General features: G+C 47.6%; 1 protein-coding gene across 2 annotated transcripts in view; it reads right to left on the bottom strand.

Annotated features, from left to right (window-relative positions):
• Window positions 1-27,841, bottom strand: part of PI4KA (phosphatidylinositol 4-kinase alpha) — a 146,488-nt gene that overhangs the window by 23,564 nt on the left and 95,083 nt on the right. For both annotated transcript variants that reach the window (XM_046639275.1, XM_046639276.1), the window contains exons 20-32: window positions 24,433-24,541; window positions 23,947-24,083; window positions 23,627-23,760; window positions 20,937-21,019; window positions 15,864-15,934; window positions 15,655-15,779; window positions 14,437-14,518; window positions 14,122-14,205; window positions 12,769-12,858; window positions 10,415-10,534; window positions 6,867-6,959; window positions 5,515-5,671; window positions 5,160-5,287 (exon numbers count right to left, since the gene is read on the bottom strand). In XM_046639275.1, coding sequence (XP_046495231.1) covers window positions 5,160-5,287; window positions 5,515-5,671; window positions 6,867-6,959; window positions 10,415-10,534; window positions 12,769-12,858; window positions 14,122-14,205; window positions 14,437-14,518; window positions 15,655-15,779; window positions 15,864-15,934; window positions 20,937-21,019; window positions 23,627-23,760; window positions 23,947-24,083; window positions 24,433-24,541 — 1,413 coding nt within the window. The remainder of the gene's footprint in view (window positions 1-5,159; window positions 5,288-5,514; window positions 5,672-6,866; window positions 6,960-10,414; window positions 10,535-12,768; window positions 12,859-14,121; window positions 14,206-14,436; window positions 14,519-15,654; window positions 15,780-15,863; window positions 15,935-20,936; window positions 21,020-23,626; window positions 23,761-23,946; window positions 24,084-24,432; window positions 24,542-27,841) is intronic.

Genomic DNA, 27,841 nt, shown 5'->3' on the forward strand with positions numbered 1-27,841 from the left:
CTCACCCAAACCTCCGCTGGTTGGGTTGGCCAAGGGTTCTCATTAGCACTAATGAGCAGTGAGCGTCAGTTGGGTGAGGCCCTGGGGAAGAAGGTCAGGACAGCCACTGTCTTTTGCCCTCCTTCCTGCCTGGAGGCACAGAAGCCATCTGGAGGTCCTGAGGGTGAGGACAAAGTCCACATGCTAAGGGTGGCAGAGTGGCAGACAGGAGCCTGCGATATCAACAAGCTGCCTTCAACACGAGGAGGAGGAACCCCTGGTGGTCAAGGCACTGCACCTGCTTTCTGTTTCCTGCAGCCAAATGCAAGCCTATGGTAGAGGAAGAAACAGCAGGGCTGCCTGGGGACAGCGAGCCACACTCACTTGTTCAACAAGCACATTCTGATCACCATCTCTGAACCAGGGCCTTCCAGGCTCTGAGAATGGAGCATGAACAAGACAATACATCCACCTGGTCTACAGCATGGCCACAAATGACAAGAGAAGCAAGCTAAAGACAAGGGACACTGACCACTGCTAAGGGGAAAGCAGGGCCATGAAGGGGCTTGAAAGAGTGAACGTGGGTGTGTGCGGCATTTTAGGTAGGGTGGCCAGGGAAAGCCCCGGTGGGGAGGGGACAGCTACGACAAGCCCTGTCTTAGCTTGGGCTAATGCAGGGGCAAGAAGTGAGGCCATCTGAGAAGAGCACAGCCAGGAGGGGGAACAGAACTTGCAGCCTACAGCAGGAGCACGCCCAGAGGGCAGGGGTGGCGGGAACCCGCCTGCGGTGGAGCAGGTGAAGGGAGCAGAAGGGGACAAAGTCGAGGTGGTGGAGGAGGCTTGTAGGTCATAGAAACAAATCTGTCTTCTACTCTGCGTGAGCACAGGGCAGCACTGACAGGTATGGGGCATGGGAGGGAACTGATTCAACCCATGTTTTACTGGCTCGCTCTGACTGCACGTGGAGAGGGCCCAAGTAGAAGCAGGGAAGCCACAGGCTGCCTTCCTAGTCCAGGTGAGAAACAAAAGAGGCTGGCGTCAGGGGGCAGCAGCTGGGATGCTGAGAAGTGGTCAGCTTCTGAATATATTTTAAAAGTAAAAAGGTAAGGGGCCGGCCCAGTGGCGCAGCGGTTAAGTTCGCACGTTCTGCTTCTCGGCAGCCCGGGGTTTGCTGGTTCGGATCCCGGGTGCGGACATGGCACTGCTTGGCAGCCATGCTGTGGTAGGCGTCCCACGTATAAACTAGAGGAAGATGGGCACGGATGTTAGCTCAGAGCCAGGCTTCCTCAGCAAAAAGAGGAGGACTGGCAGTAGTTAGCTGAGGGCTAATCTTCCTCAAAAAAAAAAAAAAAAAAGTAAAAAGGTAAACCTGAGGGGCTGGCCCTGTGGCTGAGTGGTTAAGTTCACGCACTCCGCTGCAGGCGGCCCAGTGTTTCGTTGGTTCAAATCCTGGGAGCGGAGATGGCACTGCTCATCAAACCACGCTGAGGCAGCGTCCCACATGCCACAACTAGAAGGACCCACAACCAAGAATATACAACTATGTACTGGGGGGCTTTGGGGAGAAAAAGGAAAAAATAAAATCTTTAAAAAAAAAAAAAAAAAAAAGGTAAACCTGAGGATCATCTGTGGGAAGCATGAGAAAGGGGAGTCAGAGATGGCTGTAAGGATTTTTTCTGGGCAGAGGGAAGGATTATGTTGGCATTTACTGAGGTTGGGAGACAGGTGGAGGCCAGTGTGGGCCCAGTTCATTTGTTTTGGGTGATGAGTTTGAGCACTATACCAAGGGATCAGAGTTCTGTTCAATCTTGGTGGAATACAGGCCCCAGACCCTCATGAGGCGGTCCTCATACTGAGATGAGATCAATAGGCTCACTAGCTCTTTATCTCCCCACGAATGCAAAAGACACCAAAACACCATCAGTAATTGCCTCTGAAGTTGGGGTTATGGATGATTTTGTTTTTTTCACTACGCTCATACTTCCAACTTCTCTATAACAAGCCGAGGTTGCTATTATAATAGAAAAAAATCAAAAAGCAGACTCCAACAATAGAAAAGACACAGAAATAAAAGTCAACAGGCTTCCTGGGGCATTGCTGGGACTGGACAACAGGTCCTTGCAGAGGCAGTGACGGGGAGTGAGAGGAAATAGGTGACCTTCAACCCCAAGCTAACAGTAAGATCTGGATAATATGACAAAACAGATGAAAAACATGTGTTGGACTGTTGGGGAGTGGTGGATAAGAACTGATTTACAGGGAGAGGAGGCTTTGCCAGGAAGCAGTGAGCCCTAGCAGCTCCTGGGCTGGCTCTGGGTCTGCGTATTATGAGCGTCTGGACAAGGCCTGCCAAACGCTGATGGACCTGAAGCCAACCGAGCTATTGGTGATGGCAGAGGCCGTGGGGACAGACCAGAGTCTGAAAGACTTCAAATGAAACAGCAATTTGCTTGGCACAAAAATCCTTCCATGACCCCTCACCTAATTTTGCTGAAAAAAGAAAACCAAAAAAGGAAGAGAAGTTGGGGTGAAAAGCAGGAAGAATTCATCTTCTTGCCAAGACTAGCCCCCTGGGGGCGGAGGCAGTGACCTCCACTTCAGCAACCTGACAGAAGAAAGGCCTCCTATTCTCCAGGAAAATCAAACAGCAGTGCTCCTCAGTCTGCACTGCTCTTCTACACACTATGTTCACTAAACAATCAAAAATTGGAAAAGAGTAAAGAGAAAAATCAACAGAAAACAACCCACAGATGACTCTGTATACTAGAACAGACCAGACAAAGATTTTTAAATAGTTATTATAAATATGTTCAAAGACTTTTAGGAAAAGATGGAAAGAATACGTGAAGATGAGAATCTCAGCAAAGAAATACAAAGTATAAAAAAGAAATAGAAATCTAGATCTAAGAATTATTATATGTGAAATAAAATGTATAAAATAGCTTAACAATACAATGCACAATGCAGAAGAAAGTATCAGGGAACTGGAAGACCAGCAAATTAAAATGAACCAAAATGAAACAGAAAGAGAAAAAAACCCCAGAAAATGACTGAGAATGTTAATGACCTATGAGGCAACATCAAGTCATCAACATATGTGTAACTGGAATCCCAAAATGAGAACAGAGAGAGAATGGGTAAAAAAATATTTAAAGAAATAGTGGCCTAAAATTTTCTAGGTTTGATGAAAACCCCTAAATCTCTAAATTTAAAAAGTTTGATGAATTTCAACAGGATAAATACACAGAAAAACACACCTAGGCACATCATAGTCAAACTATTAAAAACCAAAGATAAAGACAAACATTCTAAAAGTAGCTAAAAGAAAAAACAAAAACAACAGCACATACTGAGAAACAATAATAAGAATGACTGCTCACTTCTCCCCAGAAACAACGCAATCCAATAGACAACAGGAGATGTATTTAATATGCTAAAAGCAACAAAACAGGACACTCAACCCAGGATCCTACATCCAGGAAATATATCCATCCACATAAAAAATGAAGATAAGGGGCTGGCCCCGTGGCCGAGTGGTTAAGTTCGCGCGCTCCGCTGCAAGTGGCCCAGTGTTTCGTTGGTTCAAATCCTGGGCGCGGACATGGCACTGCTCATCAAACCACGCTGAGGCAGCGTCCCACATGCCACAACTAGAAGGACCCACAACCAAGAATATACAACTATGTACTGGGGGGCTTTGGGGAGAAAAAGGAAAAAATAAAATCTTTAAAAAAAAAAAAAACGAAGATAAAATAAATAAAAGTAAATATAAAAATAAAAAAATAAAAATAAAATAAAAATAAAATAAAAATAAATAAAAAAAAGAAAAATAAAGCTGAGAGGATTTATTCCAGCAGACTGCACTACAGGAAATGCTAAAGGAAGTTCTCTGGAGTGAAGAGAACAACTGCAAATTTGGGTTGACAGGACGACTTGAAGAACGTGAGAAATGGAAAATATTTGGATAAATTTACAAGGTTTTTAAAAAATTCTTTTCTTAATTAAAAAGCCTTTGACTTTTAGAAGAAAATAATGTTATAAGGTATATAACACATGTAGTAGTAAAATACATGAAAACAAAACATAAAGGATGACAGGGTGAATACGAGTGTCCATAATGGCAAGGGTAGATAGCTGTCACTGCAGAATCCTCTACTGGCAATGACAACAGCCGCCATCATAACAGCAGTTACCACTTACTGATAGCTCACTAAGTGCTGGGCACCGTCCCTGGCCCGTGAGGGGAATGAAGTCCTTTAACCTTCACAACATCTCTATGCTGGGACTCCCACAGACCCTTCTGCACACTCCCAGATGAGAGCAGAGCTGGCAGGCTGAGAACCCAGTGCCTACTTAGTTTCACATGGAAAGGGTCCAGAATGCACTGGTGAGCCCAGTGACCCAGCCGAGTTCCTAGTCAGAGAGGCAGGGTAAGTGCCTCTTGCTGACTATGAAGCCATCTGGACCAAAACTCTGAATGGTGTACCTGACACAAACTCCATGCAGTTATAACATACCAGGCAACGTGAGGTATTATAATTACTGCCACCACCACTGTCTGAAACATTCTAACTTCATCTTTGGAAATATTCCAATTTCCCTCAGGGAACAAGAAAAACACCTGTTTTGACCACTTATTTCAACTGATCCTAAGACACACAGAAAAAACATGTTAAATTCTCTGTTAAAGGGGAAATTAATGAGATATTTGAAAAATAAAATTGTTCTTAGGAGTTCATCCAATCAGCTGAAAGGGGGTATACAGCCTTCCCATGGGTCCCCTCCAGTAGCAACTTCAGAAATACGGACACAAGGAAGGCTGTTCCTCCCAAAGTTAGTAGACCAAGAGAAATGTCCTTGTGGACAAACACAACAGCTCCCAATCTCTCAATGTTGACAGATGTTCCAGTCTCACAGAAATGGCTCCCCCTACCAAGCTTCTGAAAAATAACCACTTCTAGGCACCACTGGGATGCTTTTAACATATAATCTCTCTAGTCTCTAGGACAGTCCTACGGTCAGGCATTAATATCACAGTCTTACACATAAGGAGACTGAGGCTCCAGAGGGTAAGGGGCTTGCCTGGGGTCTCCAAGATCGTCAGCCAAGGAGCCAGGGTAGGCTCTCTCCATCTCTAACCCTGACCCACCCCCAGGAGCTGACCACAGCCCATGTCCTACCGGCACTTCCACTCCATTCTTGCCAGCCAGCAGCCACTCCCAGCAGGCCAGGGCGGTCTCCATGCCGTGCTCATTGAACATCCGGAGGGGACCCCAACATAGATGATGGAGGAGCTGTGGGTCACAATCTGGAACCAAATACAAGCTGTTCAGGGGCCTTGGACACAGGCTGAACCCATGGCCTCCCTGGGTCAGCAAGATAGTCAGCACCAGCTGGGCCAACGATGGCATTGTATTTACTTCCCCCGACAAGAGACACCAGAGAGGTCTCCTGGGGGGAGCTCCAGCTCATTAAGGATGATGAAGGCAAACACTCACAAACAAGCCTGGAGTTCTACATGTCTCTGTCCATTACCTTTGCTGCTGATGAGCATCGCCGTCAGCTTGAACATGGCCTGTGTGTAGTTCTGAGCATTACCGAGGTCTAATGCTGTATTCAGCTCCTGGACCATCATTTTGTTCAGGTCAGATATCTGGCCTGTGGCGTCTGAGAACCGAATCATTCCATACACCTGCAAGAAGCACGCTCGTCAGGAGAGTCGCACATAATCCAGGCATGTGGATGGGGCCTGACGGGCGCTTCACTGTCCCAAACTAGAGCTTATGCACGCAGAGAATGACAGGCTCATTTCAACGATGCTACCACTGCTCACAGCTTTTTTGGGAACTTCTCTTTTAGACCTGTATGCTGGCATTCCCACCATTCTAGACGGTCGTTGAGGGCAGGGACCTGGTCTTGTCATCTTTGTATTCCAGCACAGAGCAGGGGGTCTGACCCACAGGAGGGCTGTACAAATGGAGCTGAATAAATGAAGTTCTCTCAGACTCAATCAGTGACTCAAACAAGATTAGCCTCAGTATTTTAAAGTCATACATTATTTTTCTTCTCTAAGAAAGACTTCTGATTTTATTTACAAGACTTGACTACTCAGGAGATCTGACACCTTCCAAAAACCAAACCTACCCCCAAAGACAGACTTCCCACCACTACTGAGGTATTCAAACATGTGGAACAGCCCCTCAGGGAATTCCCAGCGACTAAGAATGCAGGGTGAGTGGCAGCTGAGCAGAACACGGGTCCCACTGCTGGGGTTCGTGGGAAGAGCGACTTTTGCAATAAGCAAGTTGCAGAGCTCTCAGTGGGGACGTGAGTCCCCCACTCAGACCAGGCCACCAATGGACTTCCAGGGGCCTCTGAAATGGTACAGATGAGCTTCTGTGTTTTATTGAAGGGGAAACTCAGGCCCAGAGAGATGAAGAAACTTGTCAGGCTGGGATAAACTGGTGTGGTGGACAAAAGCCTTCATGGTGGTCAGATGTGGTTCCCGATGCTGCTCTGATGTGTGACTTTGACAACCTACTTAATCTGGGGAGTCTGTTTCTTTATCTGTAAAATTGGAATAATAGTACGTACACCTCACCAATTGCCCCAGATAAGGCATGGCACTCAATGAATGTTTGTTACACTGAAAAAAAAAAGAGCCAGAAAAATAGAATGCTTCAGTGCATCCAGACTGTGGTGAGTGAGTGTCATAAAAGCTCCAGACTGTGCTGATGGGTCCCGGGGCCCCAGGCCTTCAAGTCCACCTAACGAGTGAGTTCCACATTCACCCAGACACCCATTCATTTTCCAGTGGGAAGGAGCCGACTGGCATCAGAACAAGAGGGCACTCTGAAGGGCGCTGGACACCAGGGCAGGAGAAGTACCTCGCCCGCATAACGGTTGCGCAAATTCAGGGACGCCATGAAGTTGGAGTAATCTTTCTTCACACAGGCCGGGCGCTCGGTTAGCTGAGTTGCCTACAGACAAATATCGATAATTACTTCAGACTGTTGCAACAAGTTTTCCTCGTGTTTACTGTGGCTAAACCTAAGCCTAGTTAAGAAGTTTAGATCCACAGGTTATTAAAAACCTTCAGCGCTGGCCAGTTAACAAAATGAAATATTTTAGAACACCCTCCAGACTGATATGTCCCATGGAAAACATGAAAAATTCCTCTGGAAGGCAGCTTGTACTATAGCTTCACTTTGCCATCCTGACTACTGTCACCCCCAGTGGTGAATAGGCCTTCACAACAGAAATAATCACCAGCTTATTGTGAAAATCATAGTAATCTGCAATGGAAATGCTGTGAAGTTGATGCTTCACAGATGTCTTCTCTGTGGAGGCATGCTGGCGTGTAACGTGACTTAAAGATGGTAAAGGGTGACTGAAGGTGAGAGCAATGACAGCAGAACCAGCAAAAGCCAGCAAGGGCTCTTTCTTAAACACCAACTGGCTGCTGACAGCCTAATGGTGAAGACAAAATGGACACCCTAAATTAACAGGCAACCCACAGAATGGGAAAAACATCTGCAAATCACACATCCCCCTTCCTCTGCTTCAGCTTCAGCCTCAGTCCTGAGCCCACCTCCCAGCTCCCAGGACTTGGGGTCCCAGTGACATCTCTCCCTAGCCCTGGCTGGTCACTGCTCCCACGCATGCTCTCAGCTACAGCTCCGTGCAGTGTCATTGAAGGCCTCCAGCACGCATCTAAATGACCACTTTCCACGATTCCCTTCAGCCCCATTCACTACAGATCAGCACAACTCACTGACATCTTGACATACAGATATGACTAGAGAAAATGAACTTCTCAGTTGTTGGAATTAAAAGGGATTTTTTCAGGGGGAGTGGGTGGGGAGAAAGAAGGTCAGGGGAAGAAAATAAAAATTTTTGGAAAAATCAAAACACAAGCAAGAACAAAAATATATGGTTTTCTCATAAAATTATTAAGCTAGTTTATTTAAAAAGAGGTCATGTACGGCCAGCCCTGGTGGCCTAGTAGTAAGTTTGGCGTGCTCCACTTTGGCAGCCTGGGTTTGGTTCCCAGGCGTGGACCTACACCACTCATCTGTTACTGGCCGTGCTGTGGTGGCAACTCACATACAAAAAGAGGAAGATTGGCAGCAGATGTTAGCCCAGGGTGAATCTTTCCCAGCAAAAAAAAAAAAAACGGTCATGTAAAACTGCTTTCCGTTTTTTAGAAATAGTGTGGCCTTTGGCATCAAACAGGCCTTCGTTGGAACCTGGCTCTGCCATCAACCAGCTGTGAGACCCTGAGGAGGTCACTTGCTGTCCCTGAGCCTCAATGTGCTCCCCTCTAAAGTGGGGATGACAGTGGCCCTCTCCCAAGCTGTACTGGACTCGGCAACCTTCACAAAGCCTACAGTCCTTGGGGCAGCAAACGGCACTGGCGGGCCACAGTGCAGGCAGCTCCCGGCCTTGCATAACTGCTCTGACTGTTCCAGCTTACACCCAGTGCTCCAAGGGGTGGCAAGGCAGATGGCACTGCAAGGTATTCTGGCTCAGGTGTCTGGGCAGCATGACCCAGTGGCCTGAAATCACGCTTCTGAAATGGCCTCCACAGCTGCTCTCCCCTCGGTGCTGTCTGATGGGGAGACGTCACTCTGGTAGGCTCCTGCACTTTCTGTGGAGCAGGGGCACCTTGGCCAGGATCTCCAGCATAACCAACAATCAGAACACACAATAAAAAGTATCCTTCCCTCTTTAGTAACAGAAAATGGAAAACCTAACCTAAATTTAATTTTGAGGAAAAAGATTTAAATCTGGGGGCTGGCCCAGTGGCGTAGTGGTTAAGTTCGCGCGCTCTGCTTCAGTGGTCTGAGGTTTGCAGGTTTGGATCCTGGGCATGGACCTACACACTGCTCATCAAGTCATACTGTGGTGGCATCCCACATACAAAATAGAGGAAGACGGGCAGGGATGTTAGCTCAGGGCCAATCTTCCTCACACACACACACACACACACACACACACATTTAAGTCTTTTAGGCAAAATCGCTCTCTCCCAAGTCAGCTGGCTAGATCCTAGAGGACTACGAGTTGTTACATGCATTCTTAATCGATCAGTCCGGCTTCTGGTCTCTTCTTATCCTCTCAAAGTGGTAGAGGGACCCAGGTTGGAGAGCTGATCTCATGCCACCAGGCCTTGTCAGAGCAGGGAGATCTAGGGGCTGGCAGCTTGGTCTGTAAATGCAGGCTGTGCCTGGCTCTGTTGGCTGTGTTTGGGATGCAGATGTCTTCAGAGAGAACACAGTCATCTCCAGGTGAGAGATCCGAGGATCACGTGAGGTGTGAGAAGACACCAGCTTCCTCGGGCACAGCCACAGGTCTGGCACAGAGGCCAAGGGCACTCAGGCTGCCTAACAGGCTCCTCCTTTCCTGTCATGGCCACATTGAGAAATCACAGGGCCGCCATCCCTCCCAGATGCTCAGCCTCTGCAACTCCACTGTATCATGTCCTTAAAAGACAGGCAGGCAGCCTCTCCCTACCCCAGCCTGAGAGAGAGTCAAGAAGCACAAATGATACATGCAGTTGTGCTATGTTCAGCTGGATGGACAGAGGCCCTGGGCCCTGAGGTTGGGAGACGCCAAAACGCAACACTGCCAGTCAGATCACCTGTTGTCAAGCTCCTGCTCTGATCCTAGGCTCTAATTTAGCTCAGAAAGTACTGTTTAGTAGACCCACTGTTCTCTAAATTACCCTCAAGCAGAACAAGACAGAGTTGAAGACGTGTGTGAAGTTCCGCACCTGCTGAAAACAGGACTATAAATGTTTCAGGTCAAAATGACTATAAAATAAATGCTGTTCACGTCTAATAGAGATCAGTTCCCTTCCTCATGGATGTGGATAAGCAGAAATCCCATGTGATCAAGCTTATATCTCAATCAATCCATATTTTCAAAACTGACGCACAGTAAGGAAATACCTGTTTTATTTATTTATTTATTTAATTTTAATTTCTTTATTATTATTTTTTAAAGATTTTATTTTTCCTTTTTCTCCCAAAGCCCCCCGGTACATAGCTGTGTATTTTTAGTTGTGGGTCCTTCTAGTTGTGGTATGTAGGACACTGCCTCAAGCATGGCTTGACGAGCGGTGCCATGTCCGTGCCCAGGATCTGAACTGGCGAAACCCTGGGCTGCTGAAGCAGAGTGCGTGAACTTAACCACTCGGCCACGGGGCCGGCCCTGGAAATACCTATCTTAATGACCAGCTTTCCTCTGAACGTGGGGATCTCTTACCTGATTCCAACCTGCTGACAGACACTGTGAGCACCCCGACATGTGCGGCATGTGGGTGCCCAGGTGCCTTTTGTGAAAAGACACCTACGAGTTTTGGCCTTTTCTCCCTGCACTATGGCTCCCACAGTTGAAGGAGATCACTGCTCCCCAGGAGGCACACACATACCCCAAGAGTTGTGTTCTGCTTGTTGTAGCTGGCAAAGTGAAGGATGCTCTCAGTGGCCATGGCCAGCCCTGTGTGCTGGGACAGTCCCGACACCCAGTTCTGATGTTTGTTCAGATATTCCTAAAATAGGAAAAAAAATGCTGTTTTATTTTAAAGCTAAAAATAAACCTTTATAAAATAAGGTGTGAGGCAGCAGAGCAAATACTGCTCTAGTGCTAGGTCTGCCCCTTCCTGACTGGCTGTGGGACCCTCAGTAAGTTAAAGCCCTCTGGCTGGCTGCTGCTCATGTGTGAATGAGGACAAAGCCCGATCCCAGAGCGGCTGGCACCCAGTAAATGTGAGAGGACCACTTATTCCTTTAGTACATCTTTGCTGACCCTCTGCCACCTGCCATGTGCTGCACTAGCCACCGGGGAAAGAGAGCTGCAGAGCCCTGGTCCTGCTGTCAACAAGTGGGCAGTTCTGCTGCAGCACCCCTGCTGCGAAGGGGGGCGTAAGGGACAGCAGGAAGGCAGAACAAGTGCCTGAGTCTGCCTGGCCAACCAGTGAAAGGGGGCACCGGGACAAAGGGACACCTGGCAGAGCCAGGAGGTGTGAGGGGGCCCAGAAGTGCAGGAGTGGCAAGACCAAGGGGCAAGACAGCAGGGGGCAAACCCAATCAGAGTCAGGCCAGGGCCAAAAAGCCTCGGGTACCAAGCAAAGGAGTTCAGGGTGAACTGTGTAACTCTCCTCAGGAAAATGACAGCAAGCATTTACACGTAAAACCATGCCACTGGTTTGGGAGGGTTCCTGAAGCCTCAGAAACCCAATCAAGGACCCCACAGTGATGGGGAGAGGCTAACGAGCACACATGGCAGGGAGGTACACTGAGCAGAGTTGCTATTGAAACGGGCTAGTGTGGTGGCAGCATAGAGGACAGTTCAAGGCTGGGCTGAGGCTGCAGACAGGAAGCCCAGGCAGGACAGGGACAGTGAGGCTGGGCAGTGAGGGGTGGATAGCAGGTAGGGTGGGGGTTCAGACAGATTGATGTGCAGGGGAAATGGAAACAGAGGGCCTGGGGCAACAACCTGGGGATGCCTGGTAGAAGTATCAAGACCATTTCAAACCTTTTCATTTTCCACTTCCTTCTGAGGCCAGGCCTGAGAAAATAAACAGCTCTCCCTATTGACCTCTTTTTTGTCCACTAAACCCTTTTAGGAATGAAAGGGGTCTTCTCTTCTTTAGACTGCAGCCTTGGGAGCGGAGGCCTCTTTCCTCTACGTGAACCAAAAGAAATCAGACATTTCCTAAATATCAACAGTCTGAGAAATGACCACAGTCCGAAGAATACTAGTGTATAAACTAGACAGCTACAGTCGCCAGGTTACAGGCGTGACTCAGCTACAAGGGCCAGCTTTGTCCGGCTTAGCTGGTAGCCTGCCCAACACTGGAATCCATCTTTTTCATTCCCCCAATTGCTCCACCCTTGCTGCTCCAACACTTTGTGGAAGGCGAAACTTTATGGTGACCCTAGGCTCAACCCATGGGTTCTTGCAAAATGCATTTCCAAACAGCCTCCAAGACTCTTGGAGCAGCTGCTCCATCCTTCCTGGATCCAACACCCAGAAACACTTTGGAACTAGCTTTATCTTGAGAAATGTTGCCCAGGTCAACTTCACGAGCTCCTCTTGATGCAACTGCTCTTGGTGAAGCCAGATTTCTTCTAGTGGCATTTTCCTTATCTTTGACCCCTTTTAAGGCTACTCTTTCCTCTCACATATTGTGGTGTTTTTGTTCTGTCTCTGATTGACCATCTTCAACAATGGCTCACCTTGCAGTCATTTTATTTTACAGGCAGTGCTTTGGTCTGAAGGGACTCACGTGCTGCTACCTGTGCAGCCTAGACAGAGCTCTAAGGGGATGAGTCCCAGCTCTGCTGCCGCTTCAGCAGCCTCGCTCCAGGCCCTGCACTCAGTGGAGGCGCATGCAGTGCACTCTGCCCTCGGAGCTGCTGCTGCTGCCGGCCTGCCACGCCTCCCAGCCCCCCACACTGCCCTCACCCATCTTGCAAGCAGCCCCAAGTCCTGCCACAAACCCGGCACCTCACCTGGTTAAGTGGTCAGGTTCTTGGGCCTGCCCACCCACGGATCCCACCACACCTGTCCCCCTAGGCCCTGACCAGTACATTTACCCCACAAGGTGTTCCTAACACAGATCAGCCTCTCAGGCTCCTATTATTTTCCAATACTAGACTGTTTCTGTCTCTGCTCACACTAGTGCTGTTTCTCTTTTGAGTTTGCTGTGTCTGTGTAAAGCTCTTTGTATAGCTGGAAGGAACTTATCAAGATTGCTTTTTGACGATTTCAAGTCAGTACCTGTAGGTGGGACTTGGTAACCGTAGGCGCCCACTTCATCGCCTCCTGTAGGATCATCCCACAGCGTGCAGCAAAGTCCTTCACGATGCTCTGGAAGAGGGCGTGATCCACCCAAAGTCAGTGTATCTGGACTATCACAGGACAGCCAGCTGCATACTGTAGTTAGTTACTCTTATGGGCTGAACTGTGTTCCCCAAAACCCAAGCTCTAACCCCCAGAACTTCAGAATATAACTGGATTTGGAGATACGGTCTTTAAACAGGTGATTAAGTTAAAATGGGGTCATCAGGGTGAGGCCTAACCCACTGTGACTGGTGTTCTTCTAAGAGGAGATTATGACAGTCACGCACAGAGGGAAGACCCTGTGAGGGAACAGGACAAGGCAGCCGTCTACAAACCAAGGAGAGAGGCTTCAGAAGAAACCAACCCTGCTGACTCCTGGAACTTGGACTTCCAGCCACCAGAACTGGGAGAAAATAAACTTCTGTTGTTTCAGACTCTAGTCTGTGGTACTTTGTTATAGCAACCCTAGCAACTAACACAGTGACAGTGTTCTAACACCAAGGCTCCCAGGTACAGGGAGTGTGCACATATCCTGGTCTGTAATTCTTTCATGAGGCTGTGTGGCAGGGTACACACACACAGCCCATCACATGGCCACAGTGCAACACGTGTCCTGAGTCAGTCACTGAAGGGCAAGGCAGGTCCCAGAGGTAAAAACCACTGCAGATACCTTGTCACTGGGTGGGGAACTCCTGTGGGCACCTGGTTTGGCTGGGAGGTGCCAAGGTTGGGATGTGACCCAGCCCCAGGCTGGGTGAGTCTAGCCTGAGGTGAGCCCCAATCTGCCACAGCGAGGGCGAGTCTGATCTAGCAGGGCACATCTTCCTTATCTAGAGCTGTTTACTCTGCCTGATTCCCATGGCGCAGCACAAAGCCAAAGTCATGTTTCTCTACTACCACACTAACAGACAGCTAGCACACCTCAGAGCAGTGAAGCTCGTCTGAAAGTCATGCTTGCTGAATGCGACTTTGAGACACTATAAACTGACAGGTAGCTGAAAATCTCTTTGGCAGCTGAACCAAGAAAAGAGCTAGGAGTTAGCATGGTTGAGTGGCAAGAACAGGATTCACAGACAGACAGACAGACAGACCTGGGAATGAGTCACCATCCCGCTCATATGGGGTGACCCTGGCAACTGAGGTTTCTTCACTTGTGGGATGGGGTCAGTACCACTCACACCCCACACTCCTAGGGCGTGAGTCACAGAATATATGGAAAGTGCCAGCCTTGACTGACTCCGGCGACAGCAGTGAAAACGGCTCTTAATAAGGGGACCACTCTGGGCCTACCTCTCGTGCTTCACAGGTGTCAGGAACGGTGATCCGATAGGGGGCGTCGGGGATGTCGTAGTAAGGCTGGTCCTTGTGAATATCCTGAAAGCACAACAGGGCTCTTGCAACCCACCTTTCCTGAGCTGTGCCTCCAGCCAACACAGGGCAGCAGAGCCTCTACTTCCCTTCCCCTACTTGTCCTGCCTGTGACAGGCTTCCAAACTTGTGGCAGCTTACTGGGAAAGGCCAGGGTGGGATTTGGACCTCCAACCCCCAATTCAGCCACTCATAGCACATATTACACTTGGGCATATGGAGGGCAGGGACACTCACGGCGCTAAGCGACAGCGACAGGGTCTGGAGGATGTCCAGCATGGTCTTCAGCACCGTCCCGCTCCAGAGCAAGTGGGGAAACCTGCACCAAGAGCCACTTCTCAGGGCCCAGGAGCCAAATCTCCAAGGAACCCACGTTCCTTAAAGAGCTGCTTCAGTGGTAGGAGGAGGTCAGGAGGTCTACGAAGCTGGGTGCCCACTCCCCAGACCCCTGCCAGCCCCACTCCTCAGGGCCACATGGCCCCTAGTGACATGCTCCCAACCTGACGCCCATTATATTGGTTACACACTAGCCAGGACACACTCACCACTGCCTCTAAGTGGTCCTCGTTTTTGACCAGGGCTCCCCAATATTTTTACAGCATGGAACAAAGAGAAAATGGCAGTATTTGCGCGACACCCTACAGAGAAGCAGCTGCTCCTGAACGTGGCGGCCTCAGGGCTGAGGAGGACAGTCTCTGCACTATGACTCATCGTGGCCCACTGCTCAGGTGGCCCACCTCAGACACATGCCCCACATATGCTGAACTTGCCCTCTGGTCCCGCTTGGACCAGGCACACAGCATCTGTGGCAGGCTCCAAAATGTCTGGACGCTTGTGGGGAGCTGTGAGCAGGCCTAGTGTGGCTGTTTGCTGCCTCTGGCCTTCACACTGCAAAGAGGCTGGCCTAGCCTACCCTTGAGGGTTCTTGTCTGTTTGGGGGCATGTCCCACAAGAGTCTGCTTTGGCTCCCAGCACAGGCAGCCTAGAGTGGAAAAAGGTCAGTGTGGGCTTTCCTTTCTCTCTGAGGATCCAAAAAGACATCAATTCTACCAGCAGACCTCTGGCTGAGCCCTGGGCTAGAAGATAATACTTAGGATGGCTGAGAGCTTCCAGAGCAAGCCAGGGAGGCTCTGTGGCAGGGGAGAGTGGGCTGGGTCTCACCATGGAGGGTGGGTTTCAGAGACACAGGGACATGACCCCTCTGGTAAGGAGACATACCATAAGTAACAATGATAGCTCAGAATCAGCGGAAGTTTCAGGAGCAAAATCCAGACTCTGCAGCAAACTCACTGACATTCTGTGGGAGGTTGCATCGCCCTTTGAGAGTTTTAATTCTGATTCCTTCTTTTCTGGACCAACAATGTAAGGAGGATTCTTCCCTGCATTCCACATCTACAAGTTCACACACACACGTGCGTGCACTCACACAGAGCATTAGAAGGAAAACGAGCTTACTTATCCACCAGACCAGATAGATACTTGTCCGCCACCCTCCGTATCCTCTTGTGAATGTGGTTGAAGTTCACCAGGAGGAACTGCGCGTGCCGTTCCAGCTCCTCTTCGTTCTCCTTGGTCTTAGCCTGGAGATTCAGAAGAGAAAGGTACAATAGGTGCCCTCTGTATGCCCCCCCACAGACACCGGCTTGTGCTCTGACAAGGCTTACTTTATCTGCCATCATGTTCAGGAAGGCGTCAAATACTTTATCTGCGACGGCAATCACACACTGCATCATCCCTAAAAAGAGGAGGTTTCCATGGGTCAGGAGCATCAACAGAAAGGGACCTGACCCAGCTCCTTTCAAACATTTTGTATGAGGGGCCGGCCCCGTGGCCGAGTGGTTAAGTTCGCACGCTCTGCTTCGGCAGCCCAGGGTTTCACTGGTTTGGATCCTGGGTGCAGACATGGCACCACTCATCAGGCCACGCTGAGGCGGGGTCCCACACAGCACAACCAGAGGGACCCACAAATATACAACTATGTACGGGGGGGGGGGGGGTTTGGGGAGAAAAAGCAAAAAAAACATTTTGTATGGACATGATCTTAGACTTACAGAGGAGTTGCAGAAGAGAGCATAGAGTTCTCACATACCCTTGAGCCAGCTTCCCCTGATATTAATATCTCATTTGTCAAAACTAAGAAACAGAAGTTGATACAATATTATTTCCTAAATGTCAGGCTTTATTTGGACTTATAAGGATATATTTATCAGGATTTATTTGGATTTCCCCCATTTTCCCGCTGGTACCCCTTTTTGTTCCAGGACCCCACCCAGGACACCATGTGGCATTTACTCATCATGTCTCCTGTCTCCCCGAGTCTGTGCTGATTCTTCAATCTGTTCTTGTCTTTCATGACCTGGACACTTCTGAAGAGCACAGGTATTTTTTTTTCCTGAGGAAGATTAGCCTTGTGCTAACATCGGTTGCCAATCTTCCTCTTTTTTTTGCTTGAGGAAGATTAGCCCTGAGCTAACATCTGTGCCAGTCTTCCTCTATTTTGTATGTGGGTTGCCACCTCCACATGGCTGAAGAGTGGTATAGGTCTGTGCCCAGGATCTGAACCCGCAAACCCGGGCTGCCAAAGCGGAGCATGCTGAACTTAACCACTATGCCATAGGGCCAGCCCCGAGCACAGGTATTTTGCAGGATGTCCCTCAATTTAGGTTTGTCTGATGCCTGTTCATGATTAGACTAAGGTTATAGGACTCCAGGGAAAATATGCATCATATCAGGGGGGATACGAAATAATTATCTCCTATCGGTGGTGAGGGTGACCTTGATCACCAGGGTACAGTGTATCTGCCAGGCTTCCCACCGTCCAGTCACTAGTTCTCCTCTTCCATACTCTGTTCTTTACAAGTGAGTTACTGCATCCAGCCCACACTCAGGGAGAGGAATTAAGCACCACCTCCTGGAGAGAATCTGTTGCCTTAAGTTAAAACCACCACAGTAATTGGGAATTACTTTGGGAAAGATATTTTGAGGTTATGCAGATATCGTATTTCTCCATAAAATTTTGCCCACTAAGTCCAGCATCCATCAGTGGGTTCTGCAGATGGCAGCTTCTGTGGTTTTCATGGGAATTTTCTATTTTCCTTATCCTTTCTACCTTTAGTAATTGGAATTCTGTAAGGAAGGTTTGTCCCTTCTTCCCCATGTTTTATTTATTCAATCACCTAATCAGTATGGACTCACGGACATTTACTGCATTCGCTGGGTAATGCATCCGCTGAATCCAATCCCATCGTTGTTTGTTGCTCAAATTGTTTGAGCTTTGATTGCTTGGAGCTCTTTCAGGTTGGCTCCTGTGTTCTTGTGATGTGCCCATACGCTTTTTCTTTTTCTTCTCTTTCTTAGCATGACTTTACTGGCACTACAAGGTACCCCAGGCTCATCTTGTACTTCCCTGCTCCAGCCCTCCCTAGAATCAACCGTTTCTCCATGGAGCCTTGGTTCCTTTTACTGGAGAATGGTATTTAGAAACCAAGATCTGGGCACTGGGTGTGCTCGTTGTTACTGGGGTACAAAGCATATTTTAAAAAGCAACAGCACAGCATGAGATCACAATGCTGAGGAGAGAAGTGTAATAAACAGCCAACTCGTCCTCCACAATGCTGTCCCTCTTACCCAGTGTCTTTACCTAGGATGGCTAAATGACAGGGCTCCAAGGCCAGCAAGGCAGAGAGAGTAGGCAGGTGCTGCACCTCTGTACCCTGGGCCCAGCAGAGCCTGAAACATAAAGAGGCACCTCACATCCTTGTTACCAGGATAAATGGGTCCACTAGCTCTCAGATATGAAAAGTGATTAGTGTGACCTGGACAGATGCCCAAGTGTAGAGAGAGGTTGTTTTCTTTCTTCTTCTTTTTTTTTGTGAGGAAGATTGGCCCTGAGCTAACATCCCTGCCCATCTTCCTCTATTTTGTATGTGAGATGCTGCCACAGCATGGCTTGATGAGTGCTGTGTAGGTCTGTGCCAGGGATCCAAACCTGCAAACCCCAGGCTGCCGAAGCTGAGTGCATGAACTTAACCACTATGCCATGGGGCCGGCCCCAAGAGAGAGGCTGGTTTGGTGGGTGAAATCTCGTTTTTGGGGCTGTGTATTTAGTGTAATATTTTTCCATAAAGGTCTTAGGAAACTGAAATTGTAAGTTCCTAATAAATAATAATCAGATGGTGGTCAGATGCCAATCATTATCATAAGAATAATTATACAATCATATAATATGATATATCATCATTATAATAATTTTATTATAATTATAATAAAATGCTATTATATTTTTTTTGCTAGTATATTTTTTTACTTAAAAAAGCCACTCCCCTTTTGCACTGCAGGCTAATTCTGGATTACCAGTGTACTGACCAACGGGGTTGCCGGTAGGCAAGCAGCAGGCTCCTGCCATCCCCGTCCTGCACTGTGGGAGCACAGGAGGCTCGGCTGACACCTGCACAGAGGAGGCGCCAGCCATCCTCTTTGGGAGGTGGTAGATGTTTCATATAACCTCTCTCCTGGTTGGTTCTGAAAATTCATGAATAATATGTCTCCAAAGATATTTCCTTTCCACCTCTCATGTTTTAGGAGAGAAAAGGAAGGGAGAAGTAAACTCAATAGGTTTATTGAGCATTTATTGGCTTAACCTAAGTACCATACTCAAAACAAAAACAAATAATCCATTTGAGATCATGTGGAAAAGTATGGCGTACCAAGAAAACTACAAGTGTCCGTGAAGAGCAAATGAGTCCCCAGTGCAATTTAATTTCTTTTTATGACACAGAAACAGAAAAACAGAGCTTAGGAGAGAATATTTAGCTTCAGAAAGGCACCTGATTCAGTCTCTAGATATTATCATTAGGAGGCTGGCAAAATGTGATAAGTTCTTGAGCCCCTAGGGGCTGGTGGTCTCAATTTTTTGTTATTGCTTACTCTTCCTCCTAGAAGCAAAGAATCTCAGGGTGACCCAACTGTCTTGCACAAAATAGCTGCTAAATAAACAAGCACTGGGTGGATGGAGGGAGCAAATCAATGAAAAGCTCAGCCAGTGGTTAACAGTACCTCTACTACACCCCGAAATGGTCCTGGGGCATGTGTGTGAGGCCTTCTGAGTGTGGCGGCTCTCTTCTCCTGTATCCTGCACCCCAGTGGGAGGGGCTTCCTTCCGTACAAACGGCCTGCCTGCACCTTCCGCTGTGGCCTCTAACTGGCTCCTCCTCACTCCAGTTCTCCCTTCACTGCCGGCAGAGGGAGCTTTCAGAGAACCCTCATATCACCCTTCCTTGCCAACCCCACAAAAATAAATTCACGCGCCTAATTGCCCAACTCTGTTGTGCAGGAGTGCAAAGTGCTTTGCAAAGGACTTACTGGATAAAGGTCTTACATGAAGCAGCATCTCAGAGTCCCTGGTTTGATTTTTTTAAAAGATTTCTTCAAGGATTGATTTTTCAACAAAAGAAAAAAATGGTACAGAAGTGTCTGGGGATTAGGCCTCTACTGGCAAGAACAAGCTGACAGATTCTTCAGTGTGCCAACGGCTTTTGGCATGGAAAGGACTCCTCACTACTAACTGCACTTTATTCGTACTAAATTTATGAATTTTTTTTTTTTTTGAGGAAGATTAGCCTTGAGCTAACATCTGCCACCAATCCTCCTCCTTTTGCTGAGGAAGACTGGCCCTGAGCTAACATCCATGCCCATCTTCCTCTACTTTTACATGTGGGACGGCCTACCATAGCATGGCTTGCCAAGATTTTTGTATTCTGAAACTTTCCCAGAAATGATGTAGCCCTTAAATCGGATGTGGCCCACAGGTCCTGAGCCACTGCCCTGACATTCTGGCCTGCCCTGATGGTGTCGTTGGAAGTGTTCGTGGTTCTGAGTGGGGTCTCCTCGTAATCAGCAGGACACTCAAGGTGTGGAGCCCCTTATGGCAAGGAACAGGGGCTGTACCCCACACCAAGCCCTCTAAGGGCTATTCTTGGCTAACAGAACAGCTTTAGCTGGCGACTCTGTGGGACGCCTCTGCCCATCACCTGCTGGATGCCCTTTCTACCTGGTCACCTCCTGAGACCAGGTATGACCCTATCGTGGCTGCTGGGCCTCTTCCTGGACTGTGTGGCTCTTTTCTGGTGTTCCCTTTTTCCTGATTACACAAGAGAAACAACTACTTCACAAATACTTAATAGAAGAAATAAACATTTTATATATCTAAATATATATGTCATATATATTTATATACATATCACATATGTATATCCTAGTATATTTGCCATTCTTTTAAGCAAAATAATAAAAATATGTATTCATGATCAAAGTATGATAATTTGTCCACTGGAAGCCCTTTAAATTCCTTCTTGGTCCTCTCAGCCTGATCTGGACATTTAAAAAGCATGACTGATTCCTGGCAACAACAAGAAGCTCTAGGTCCATCAACAACCATCTGAGGAGTCCAGGGTCCTTTCAGCAGAGGACAGGATCAGGGACTGAACTCTGGGGGCTGGAGTGCGCATGAGCACTGATGGTGGGCATGAGTGACCCACTGTCTGCTCTTGGGCCCTCACCGCAGTGGCAGAGCCAGAAAGATGTATTTTTCACGGTTGTATGTTCTATGCTGATCTTTCCAATGTAGTATGTAGCTTCATAAAACTATTTTCCCCAAGTAGACAAAAAATAGGGAGTCACATTCTTTTTTAACTATTACAGCTCAAATGATCACGAGAGTACTACAAAAATAAACTTACCAGACTTGTCTTTCTGAATAGCTTTATCTTCAAAGTAGCAGAACATTACCTGGAAGCGGTCAGGATCTGTTGAGCGTAGTACCCTAACAATGAGAACAACTTTGAGTAAATTTGGAAAAATCCAGGCCCTCCCTATCACAGATGCTGCCCATAACTAGTGAGGTGTAAGGACCAGATGCCCTACGTCATTTAAAGGGGTGTATGCTGACACATGCTTTCTGGAGAGTGCTGTCCACCATCTCTCACAACATTCCCATACTGTTACACCCAGCAACTCATCACTATTGACCTGTCTTAAAAGGTTAGGTGCACAAGGATTCCCCTAATAGCGCTGGCTGAATGTCCATTAATAGGAGATGGGTCAGATAAACCAAAGTACATCCATTCGATGGCACGTCATGCAGCCACCAAAATGAGAGGTATTATTATGTGCTGCTACAGACAAACACTCAAGACCTGGTGTTACGTGAAAAAGCAAGGTGCAGGGGAAACAGGTCCAGCATGATCCCATTGCTGGGTTTCCTAAAGGCCTCCATGGGCCTTGTGTGTGTGTAGGATATATATGCCTGCATATGCTTACAAAATCTCTAGAAGAGAAAGCAAGAGACTATCAACAGGCAGGATCTCTGGATTTAGGGCTAGGAAAGTGAGACTTGTATTTTTCACCTTTAGCATCTTCTGTACCATTCCAGTGTTTTTTCTTCTCTTTTTTGTTTTAGGTACCATGGACATTTTTACTTTTATAGTAAAAAATATCTTTAACCTTGGGGGAAAAGGAAGAGAAAGAAGTGCATGCCCTTGACTCATGCACCCTGTGGAGGGCCAGCCAGGTTTGGAGGCCTCCGCTAAGATGGTGTGGGCACGTGCTTACACAGCTAGTGCTCGGCAGAGTGTGGCCGTGGACTTCTGCACCAACCCTTCTTGACTTAAGCCTCAGCAGGGCAGGCTGGATGGCTTTAAGACAGACATTCTCGAGTGCTCACAGGCACACAGCTTTAACAAATTTTCTCACATTTTCCACTTGGTTGTTTTAAAGTTCTCCCAGTAACCAGTGGCTGAGAATCTGAGGCAGTTCTTGAATAAAGGCTTCAGGGGTGCTTCTCTGTGCTAACAGAGTACTTCCCGGGATCCAGCAGGCAGCCCAAGGCAGGAACTGACTCTCGGGAACTGCCTGTGGGCCATGGGCCGTCCCCTTATAGTCTTCCTTTAGCAGTCCACTCAAGAGGCTGTCCTGAGAAGCTGAGATCACCGTTCCTGGGCACACTTGTGGGAAGTGGAAGGCAGCCCTGCCTGCAGGCACATGAGGCTGAGGGGATCAGGAGATTTTGCTGTTTTCTTCGCCCCTCTGCTTATTTCCAAGTTTTAGTGAAATGTTCTCCTATTACTTTTATAACTGAAAAAAAATTATAATGAAAAAAGGAAAGAAAGTCAAAAGCCCCTTGGCTCTGTGGGACTCGGGAGAGAATGGGTCATTAGTTTTCAAATTCTGTTCTGTGGTGGTGTCCTTGGGCTGCTGAGAGGCAGCGAGGAGGGAACTGAGTGGGAGCGTGGGGGCTCACTCCCACTTAACCAAAACAGCCTTAATCTCTTTTACATGTTGAGCTTCCAAGTAAAATTTCTCTTATCAGAGGGTTTTGTGGCATCAAATAAAGGTTAAAATAGTGGCATTTTCCAATATCACTCCTGTAAGAATTAATATTTTCTTTTTCAAACCATTTGAGAAAGACATTATTCTATAACTTACTGTACCAGTCCCGTGACTTAAACAAATAGGCTAAGTATAATCTGACCTTTTTTGGTGACAGGGATACATTACTCTGTAGCTAGTGTATTAGCTGCAGCCCAGGATACCTCAGGCCTTACCACAGTAGGTCTGCAGCATCCACACTGGCTAACAGGCGGCTGGGCTCCGAGCATCTTGGCTGCTTTTTCCAGCCTTCATTTATGAGAGGCAGCATGGCACAGTGCTTAAGAGACTATCAGAGTTTCAATTCAAATCAGAGATTATTACCTCAGGCAATCTACATAACTGCTCAGTGTCTCAGTTTCCTCATCTGTAAAATGGGTATGCAACAATGCTACCTCATAGGCTTACTGGAGAACGTGTCAAAACACGTAATTTAGCATAGTGCCTGGCATGGCATAACCACTCAATCTATGTTAATACTGGTATTGTCATAACGACAATTACAGATCATAACAATTATCATAGCTGTTAGGACCACTGTGACTGCAGCTGCATCCTGACCACCAAGCTGCTTTGGAGCAGGTCCTTGCCCTCCCACTTCCATTTGCTCTTTGTACTCCACTGTGGTCCTGGAAACCAGCTCAGTGAGTGTCTTAGAGCATTCTCACATTCTCATCGAGGGCTGGTTCCTGACAGGGGCTCTAGCCCAGCCAAGTGGACTGAGTTTACAACATCTATTGTGACCACTCAGAAGCCTATTTCCTATGGGTGTCGGGGTACGGTGGGGATGACAAGAGTTACACCCCTGAGGTGTTATTAGACTCGGCATTTGGTGCTCAGGAAGGAGGAGTACACAAGAAAACCAGAGTGTGTTGTGTTGTTGTTTGTTTCTAAGAAAGCTTACATATCTTGGGAGGAGTTGAAAAAAGTTCCATGCCTAGAAGCACAAAAATGTAAAAATCAGCTCGAATGTGGAAGTGCAGGGAGGTGAAGGCTTGCATACCTCATGTACTCCAGCCGGTAAACAGACAGGAGGTAGGTGGACATGGCGAAGTCCAGCTTGTTGATGAGGGCGGACACTTCGGGGGCTGGGTCCAGCAGGTTGATGATGGTGCTGCGGAGCTCACTCAGTTCAGCCTGAGGGGAAAAGAATGCTCAAGGGCTCACGCGGACACCAGGAGGGGAAGATGGCTCCTCCAGGAGCAAACCCTAGTGGCTAACACGTGTTAACAAGGACAACAAAGGATCTGCTTTCATTGTTCAAGAAAGCTTAGCAAACCCCCGCCCTGCATCATCTGTCCTTGGCAGGACAAGAATCCTTACGGGGGTGACCGTGTCGTTTTTCATGGCTGAGTTATACTGGAGGACAGAACGCAGTGGCTCTTTGCTGGGAAAGGTGAGCAGGGGGGACTTGGTGGCTATTTCGCAGACCCCCTCGTACCATTCTTCCGGCCAGAGTCCTGCAAAAGAGTGCACATGAGTGAGCCTACCACCTTGGTCAAGAAGCACTGCAGTGGGGTCGACACTAAGTCTGGAGCCGTGGGCCCTTTGTTCCAGCCAATTATCCTCAAAATGGGGCACAGAAACAAGTCTGTTATCTAACTTGGGCAGGTTTTCCCTAAGATATGTGGTATTCTCAGAACCCTAAACTACACGGGGGAAGCGTAACATTTGCAAATCCTGTAGGAAGCAGCAGCTGCATGTGGACTAACTTCGAAGGCACGCACATTCATAATCAGGTTGAGTCCCACCTCACCTGTTTTCTCACCCTGCGCTCTGATTTCCCTGGGAGAGTAAACACACCCCTACCTGACCCCTCCACAGCGAATCCCATCAGTACGGAATAGAGCCAGAAATCCCGGAAGAGCTTCTGCAACCGTGGCTTAGCTTCCTTGATGGGTGGCAATCGACGGGTGAGCTGGTGAGCCAAGGAGAGAGGGAGAAAAGGTTATTTGCTCATGAAACCCTAAAACTTGCAGCTATAAAATCAATATTTGGTGACACAGGTAGAACTTACAATATGTCAAATAAAAAAATGCAAAATGTATAAATAAGATAAAATCAACCACAGATTCATTCTCCAAGCACGTTCTCAGAGAATGAGTCAGTCAGACTGGGTCTGAAAAGGCACAGTGAGCCGTGACCAATGCTTCTCAATAAGTTCACCAGTAAATGTTCATTCATTCAGCAAACATTTATTATCTAACATGCAGCAGGCATTGTGCCTGGGAGGTGAAAACCCTACACTCAAAGGCCTTTCTGCCTAGTTTGGAGGCAGGTAAGCAAACAATCACAGTGTGGCGAGCTCGCAGAGAAGGTGCCACAGGTCTCGATGTTAGCATGTGAGTAAACCTTAGGCAGGCAGAGAAGAGAGTGCAGCCCGTCCAGCCACAGGAGCAGCAGGCCCAAGGCCTGCTTAGGGGAAGGCAACAATGAACTGGGGCTGGAGCTCAGGTGAAGGGATGTGATTGGGAGAAACAGGGAGATTGTGAGAAACATTGTGGGTCCCAGAAGTGGCTTTCAAACCTTCCCCAGCAGCACAAGCTTTTCAACCAGTAATCTTGGGCAGAATCCCAGTATGTGAAACGAGTAAAAGCAGAGTTACTGAGGTACAGGAGTAAGGGGCTAAAGGCCCTGCGTCCTACTCCAAACAGTGTCCTAGCCAGTGTGAAGAAGGGAGAGCGTCTCAGTTATGTAAAACGGTTGAAGTTGTGCACAACACCCGGCTGGACGAGTCGATCCTCACAGAACCCGCAGAGGACATCGAGGCCCCGCACAGTGATCATTAACTTGCAAGTGTTGGGGAGGGCTCCGCAATCCACACACTTCTGAGTGTCAAGCGTACGCCAGGGACACGGAGGTGGGATGGATGATGATGCCCATGGTGCGGGTGGGGGACAGCGAGATGGGCACCTGCACACATGGCTGGTAGGACTATAAATTGGTGCACTTCCTAGAAAGCAATTTGATAATATGCATAAAAAATTCTAAATATCCCCAATATTTCACCTAAAATCTCATCTCTAGGCATCTATCAAAAAAAAAAAAAGCTGATTTAGGCAGAAAAATGTAACATTTGTTATAACAGCAAAATAAACAGGAAAACACTGAATATCTACCTGAAAGGGATATTTGAATTAGTTACGGTGTATTAAAAATCCTATTTTCTAAGAATATTTGGTGTCAGGCAGAACTTACAATATGTCAAGTAAAAAAATGCAAAATGTATAAATAATAAGATAAAGATTTACAATATACGTATATAAATATATATGCATAGAAAAAGGAGGGGGAAAAAAACAGCCACATATCATTTCCAGGTGGCTAGGTTGCCAGGAGTTTCCATTTTCTTTTTTAAAATTGTCTGTACTTCCTAGAGTCCTGCCATAAACATGTTTCTTCCACAATCAGAGGGAGGGCGCAGGTGCTGGCCCAGGTCTCAGCAACATGCTGTATGGGAGGACGAACAGTTTCTCCTCGAAAGCCACTGGGATGCTGGGTCCTTGTGGAGAGTCAGTCGAGATCTGGGGGTACTGGGTGGATTCTGGGAAGGTGCTGATGCAGTGGAGGAGCACTGTGGAGGGCAGCAGCGGACGGAGGTGTCTCCAGACAGGAAGCCCAGAGCCGCACAGAACACTGCCATGAAATCACAGGTGATGAGGGGCTTCCAGAATGCCAGTGACCAAAGATGGTAGGTCTGAGAATAAGGGGCTGTGGGACTGACTGTCTTTGAGGTGACGGACCTGCCTAGGATGAGGTCCCAAGTGATAGTGAAGACATGATGGGGTCCCAGAGCGCAACATTGGCTCGGTGTCCAAGGTCTATGTGGCTAAGAGGTTCTCGTGTCCTATAAAGAGAACTTGCCTTTGATGGTTATGGAAAAGGTCAGGCTTCCAGAACACTTCACTACCAATGGGATCAGAGGCTCCAAGTGACTGGGAGGTCCAAAGTGGTTTTGGCACAGGTGAGAGAAAATGACCCTCAAAAATCCCTCTTTGATTTGTGATCCTACTCCTCATCCTGTGAACTTTCTGGCTCCCTCCTAAGGACGTGGGCTTGGAAGTGCCTGGTGGGTTCCTGCTCTCTGATGGCTCCTGATCCCCAGGAAGGGAAGACTATGGTGGAATCAGAAAAGGCCCAAGAAGTGCTCTGAAGAATCCCGAGACAGACATGGTACAGCCATGGCTGGTTAGAATTCTGTGCAGGGGACACATTCCTATGCTTCAGGAAAGACAGAGGGAGCCAGGAAGTTCTAGAGAAGGGCCATAAGACAATGAAGGGGTCCTTTTGGCCTCTGACACAGGAGGGGCAAAGGCTGAGAGGAAAAGGTTACAAGATAACTGACCTGCTTTCTCCTAAAAAGATCAGGATCAAAGAAAAAAGACCAAAATAGAGTCTAAAGAGACATAACAGCCAATATAATGCATGAACCCTAACTGGATCCTGGATTTTAAAAAAGCTATCAAAGGGGCTTGCCTGGTGGTGTAGTGGTTAAGTGTGTGCACTCCACTTCAGTGGCCCAGGGTTCACAGATTTGGATCCCAGGTGCAGACCTACACACTGCTTATCAAGCCATGCTGTGGCGGCATCCCACATACAAAACAGTGGAAGACTGGCACAAATGTTAGCTCAGTGACAATCTTCCTCAAGCAAAAAGAGGAAGATTGGCAATGGATGTTAGCTCAAGGCCAATCTTCCTCACTGAAAAAAAAAAGCACTATCAAAGAAATCAGGGAGAAATCTGACGTGGACTGGATGTCTGATATATGAGAGAAGGACTGTGATCTTCCCAGATGTAACAGTGGCACAGAGAAGCTCCAGAGCCCAGGGTTGAATAGTTGTGATCTCACCTACAACTCACCTTCATATACTTCAGGAAATATCCCCAACACAGTCATGGAATTAAGCAGATACAACAAAATATTAACGGTTTTATCTAGGTAGTTGGTATATGGATGTCCATTATTCAATTCTTCTAACTGCTCATGTATATTTTAAAATTTCATAATAAAAAGTTGGAAAACATATCTGACTGAGGCAAGACTTGGACCTGGAAAGAAAACAGTGCAGTATGTGTGACAGAAGGTACTGCTTTGCAGTGAGGGACGAAACCATGCACTTCTCATGGGGAACAGATTCAAAAATGTCAAAAATGTCAGGAAGGGCTGAAATCCAGTTTTTCAACAATGGTTACATGATCAGAAATCTAGATATGCAG

This window comes from Equus quagga, chromosome 15 (genome assembly GCF_021613505.1).
Source record: "Equus quagga isolate Etosha38 chromosome 15, UCLA_HA_Equagga_1.0, whole genome shotgun sequence".
In the NCBI taxonomy this organism is placed as follows: Eukaryota; Metazoa; Chordata; class Mammalia; order Perissodactyla; family Equidae; genus Equus; species Equus quagga.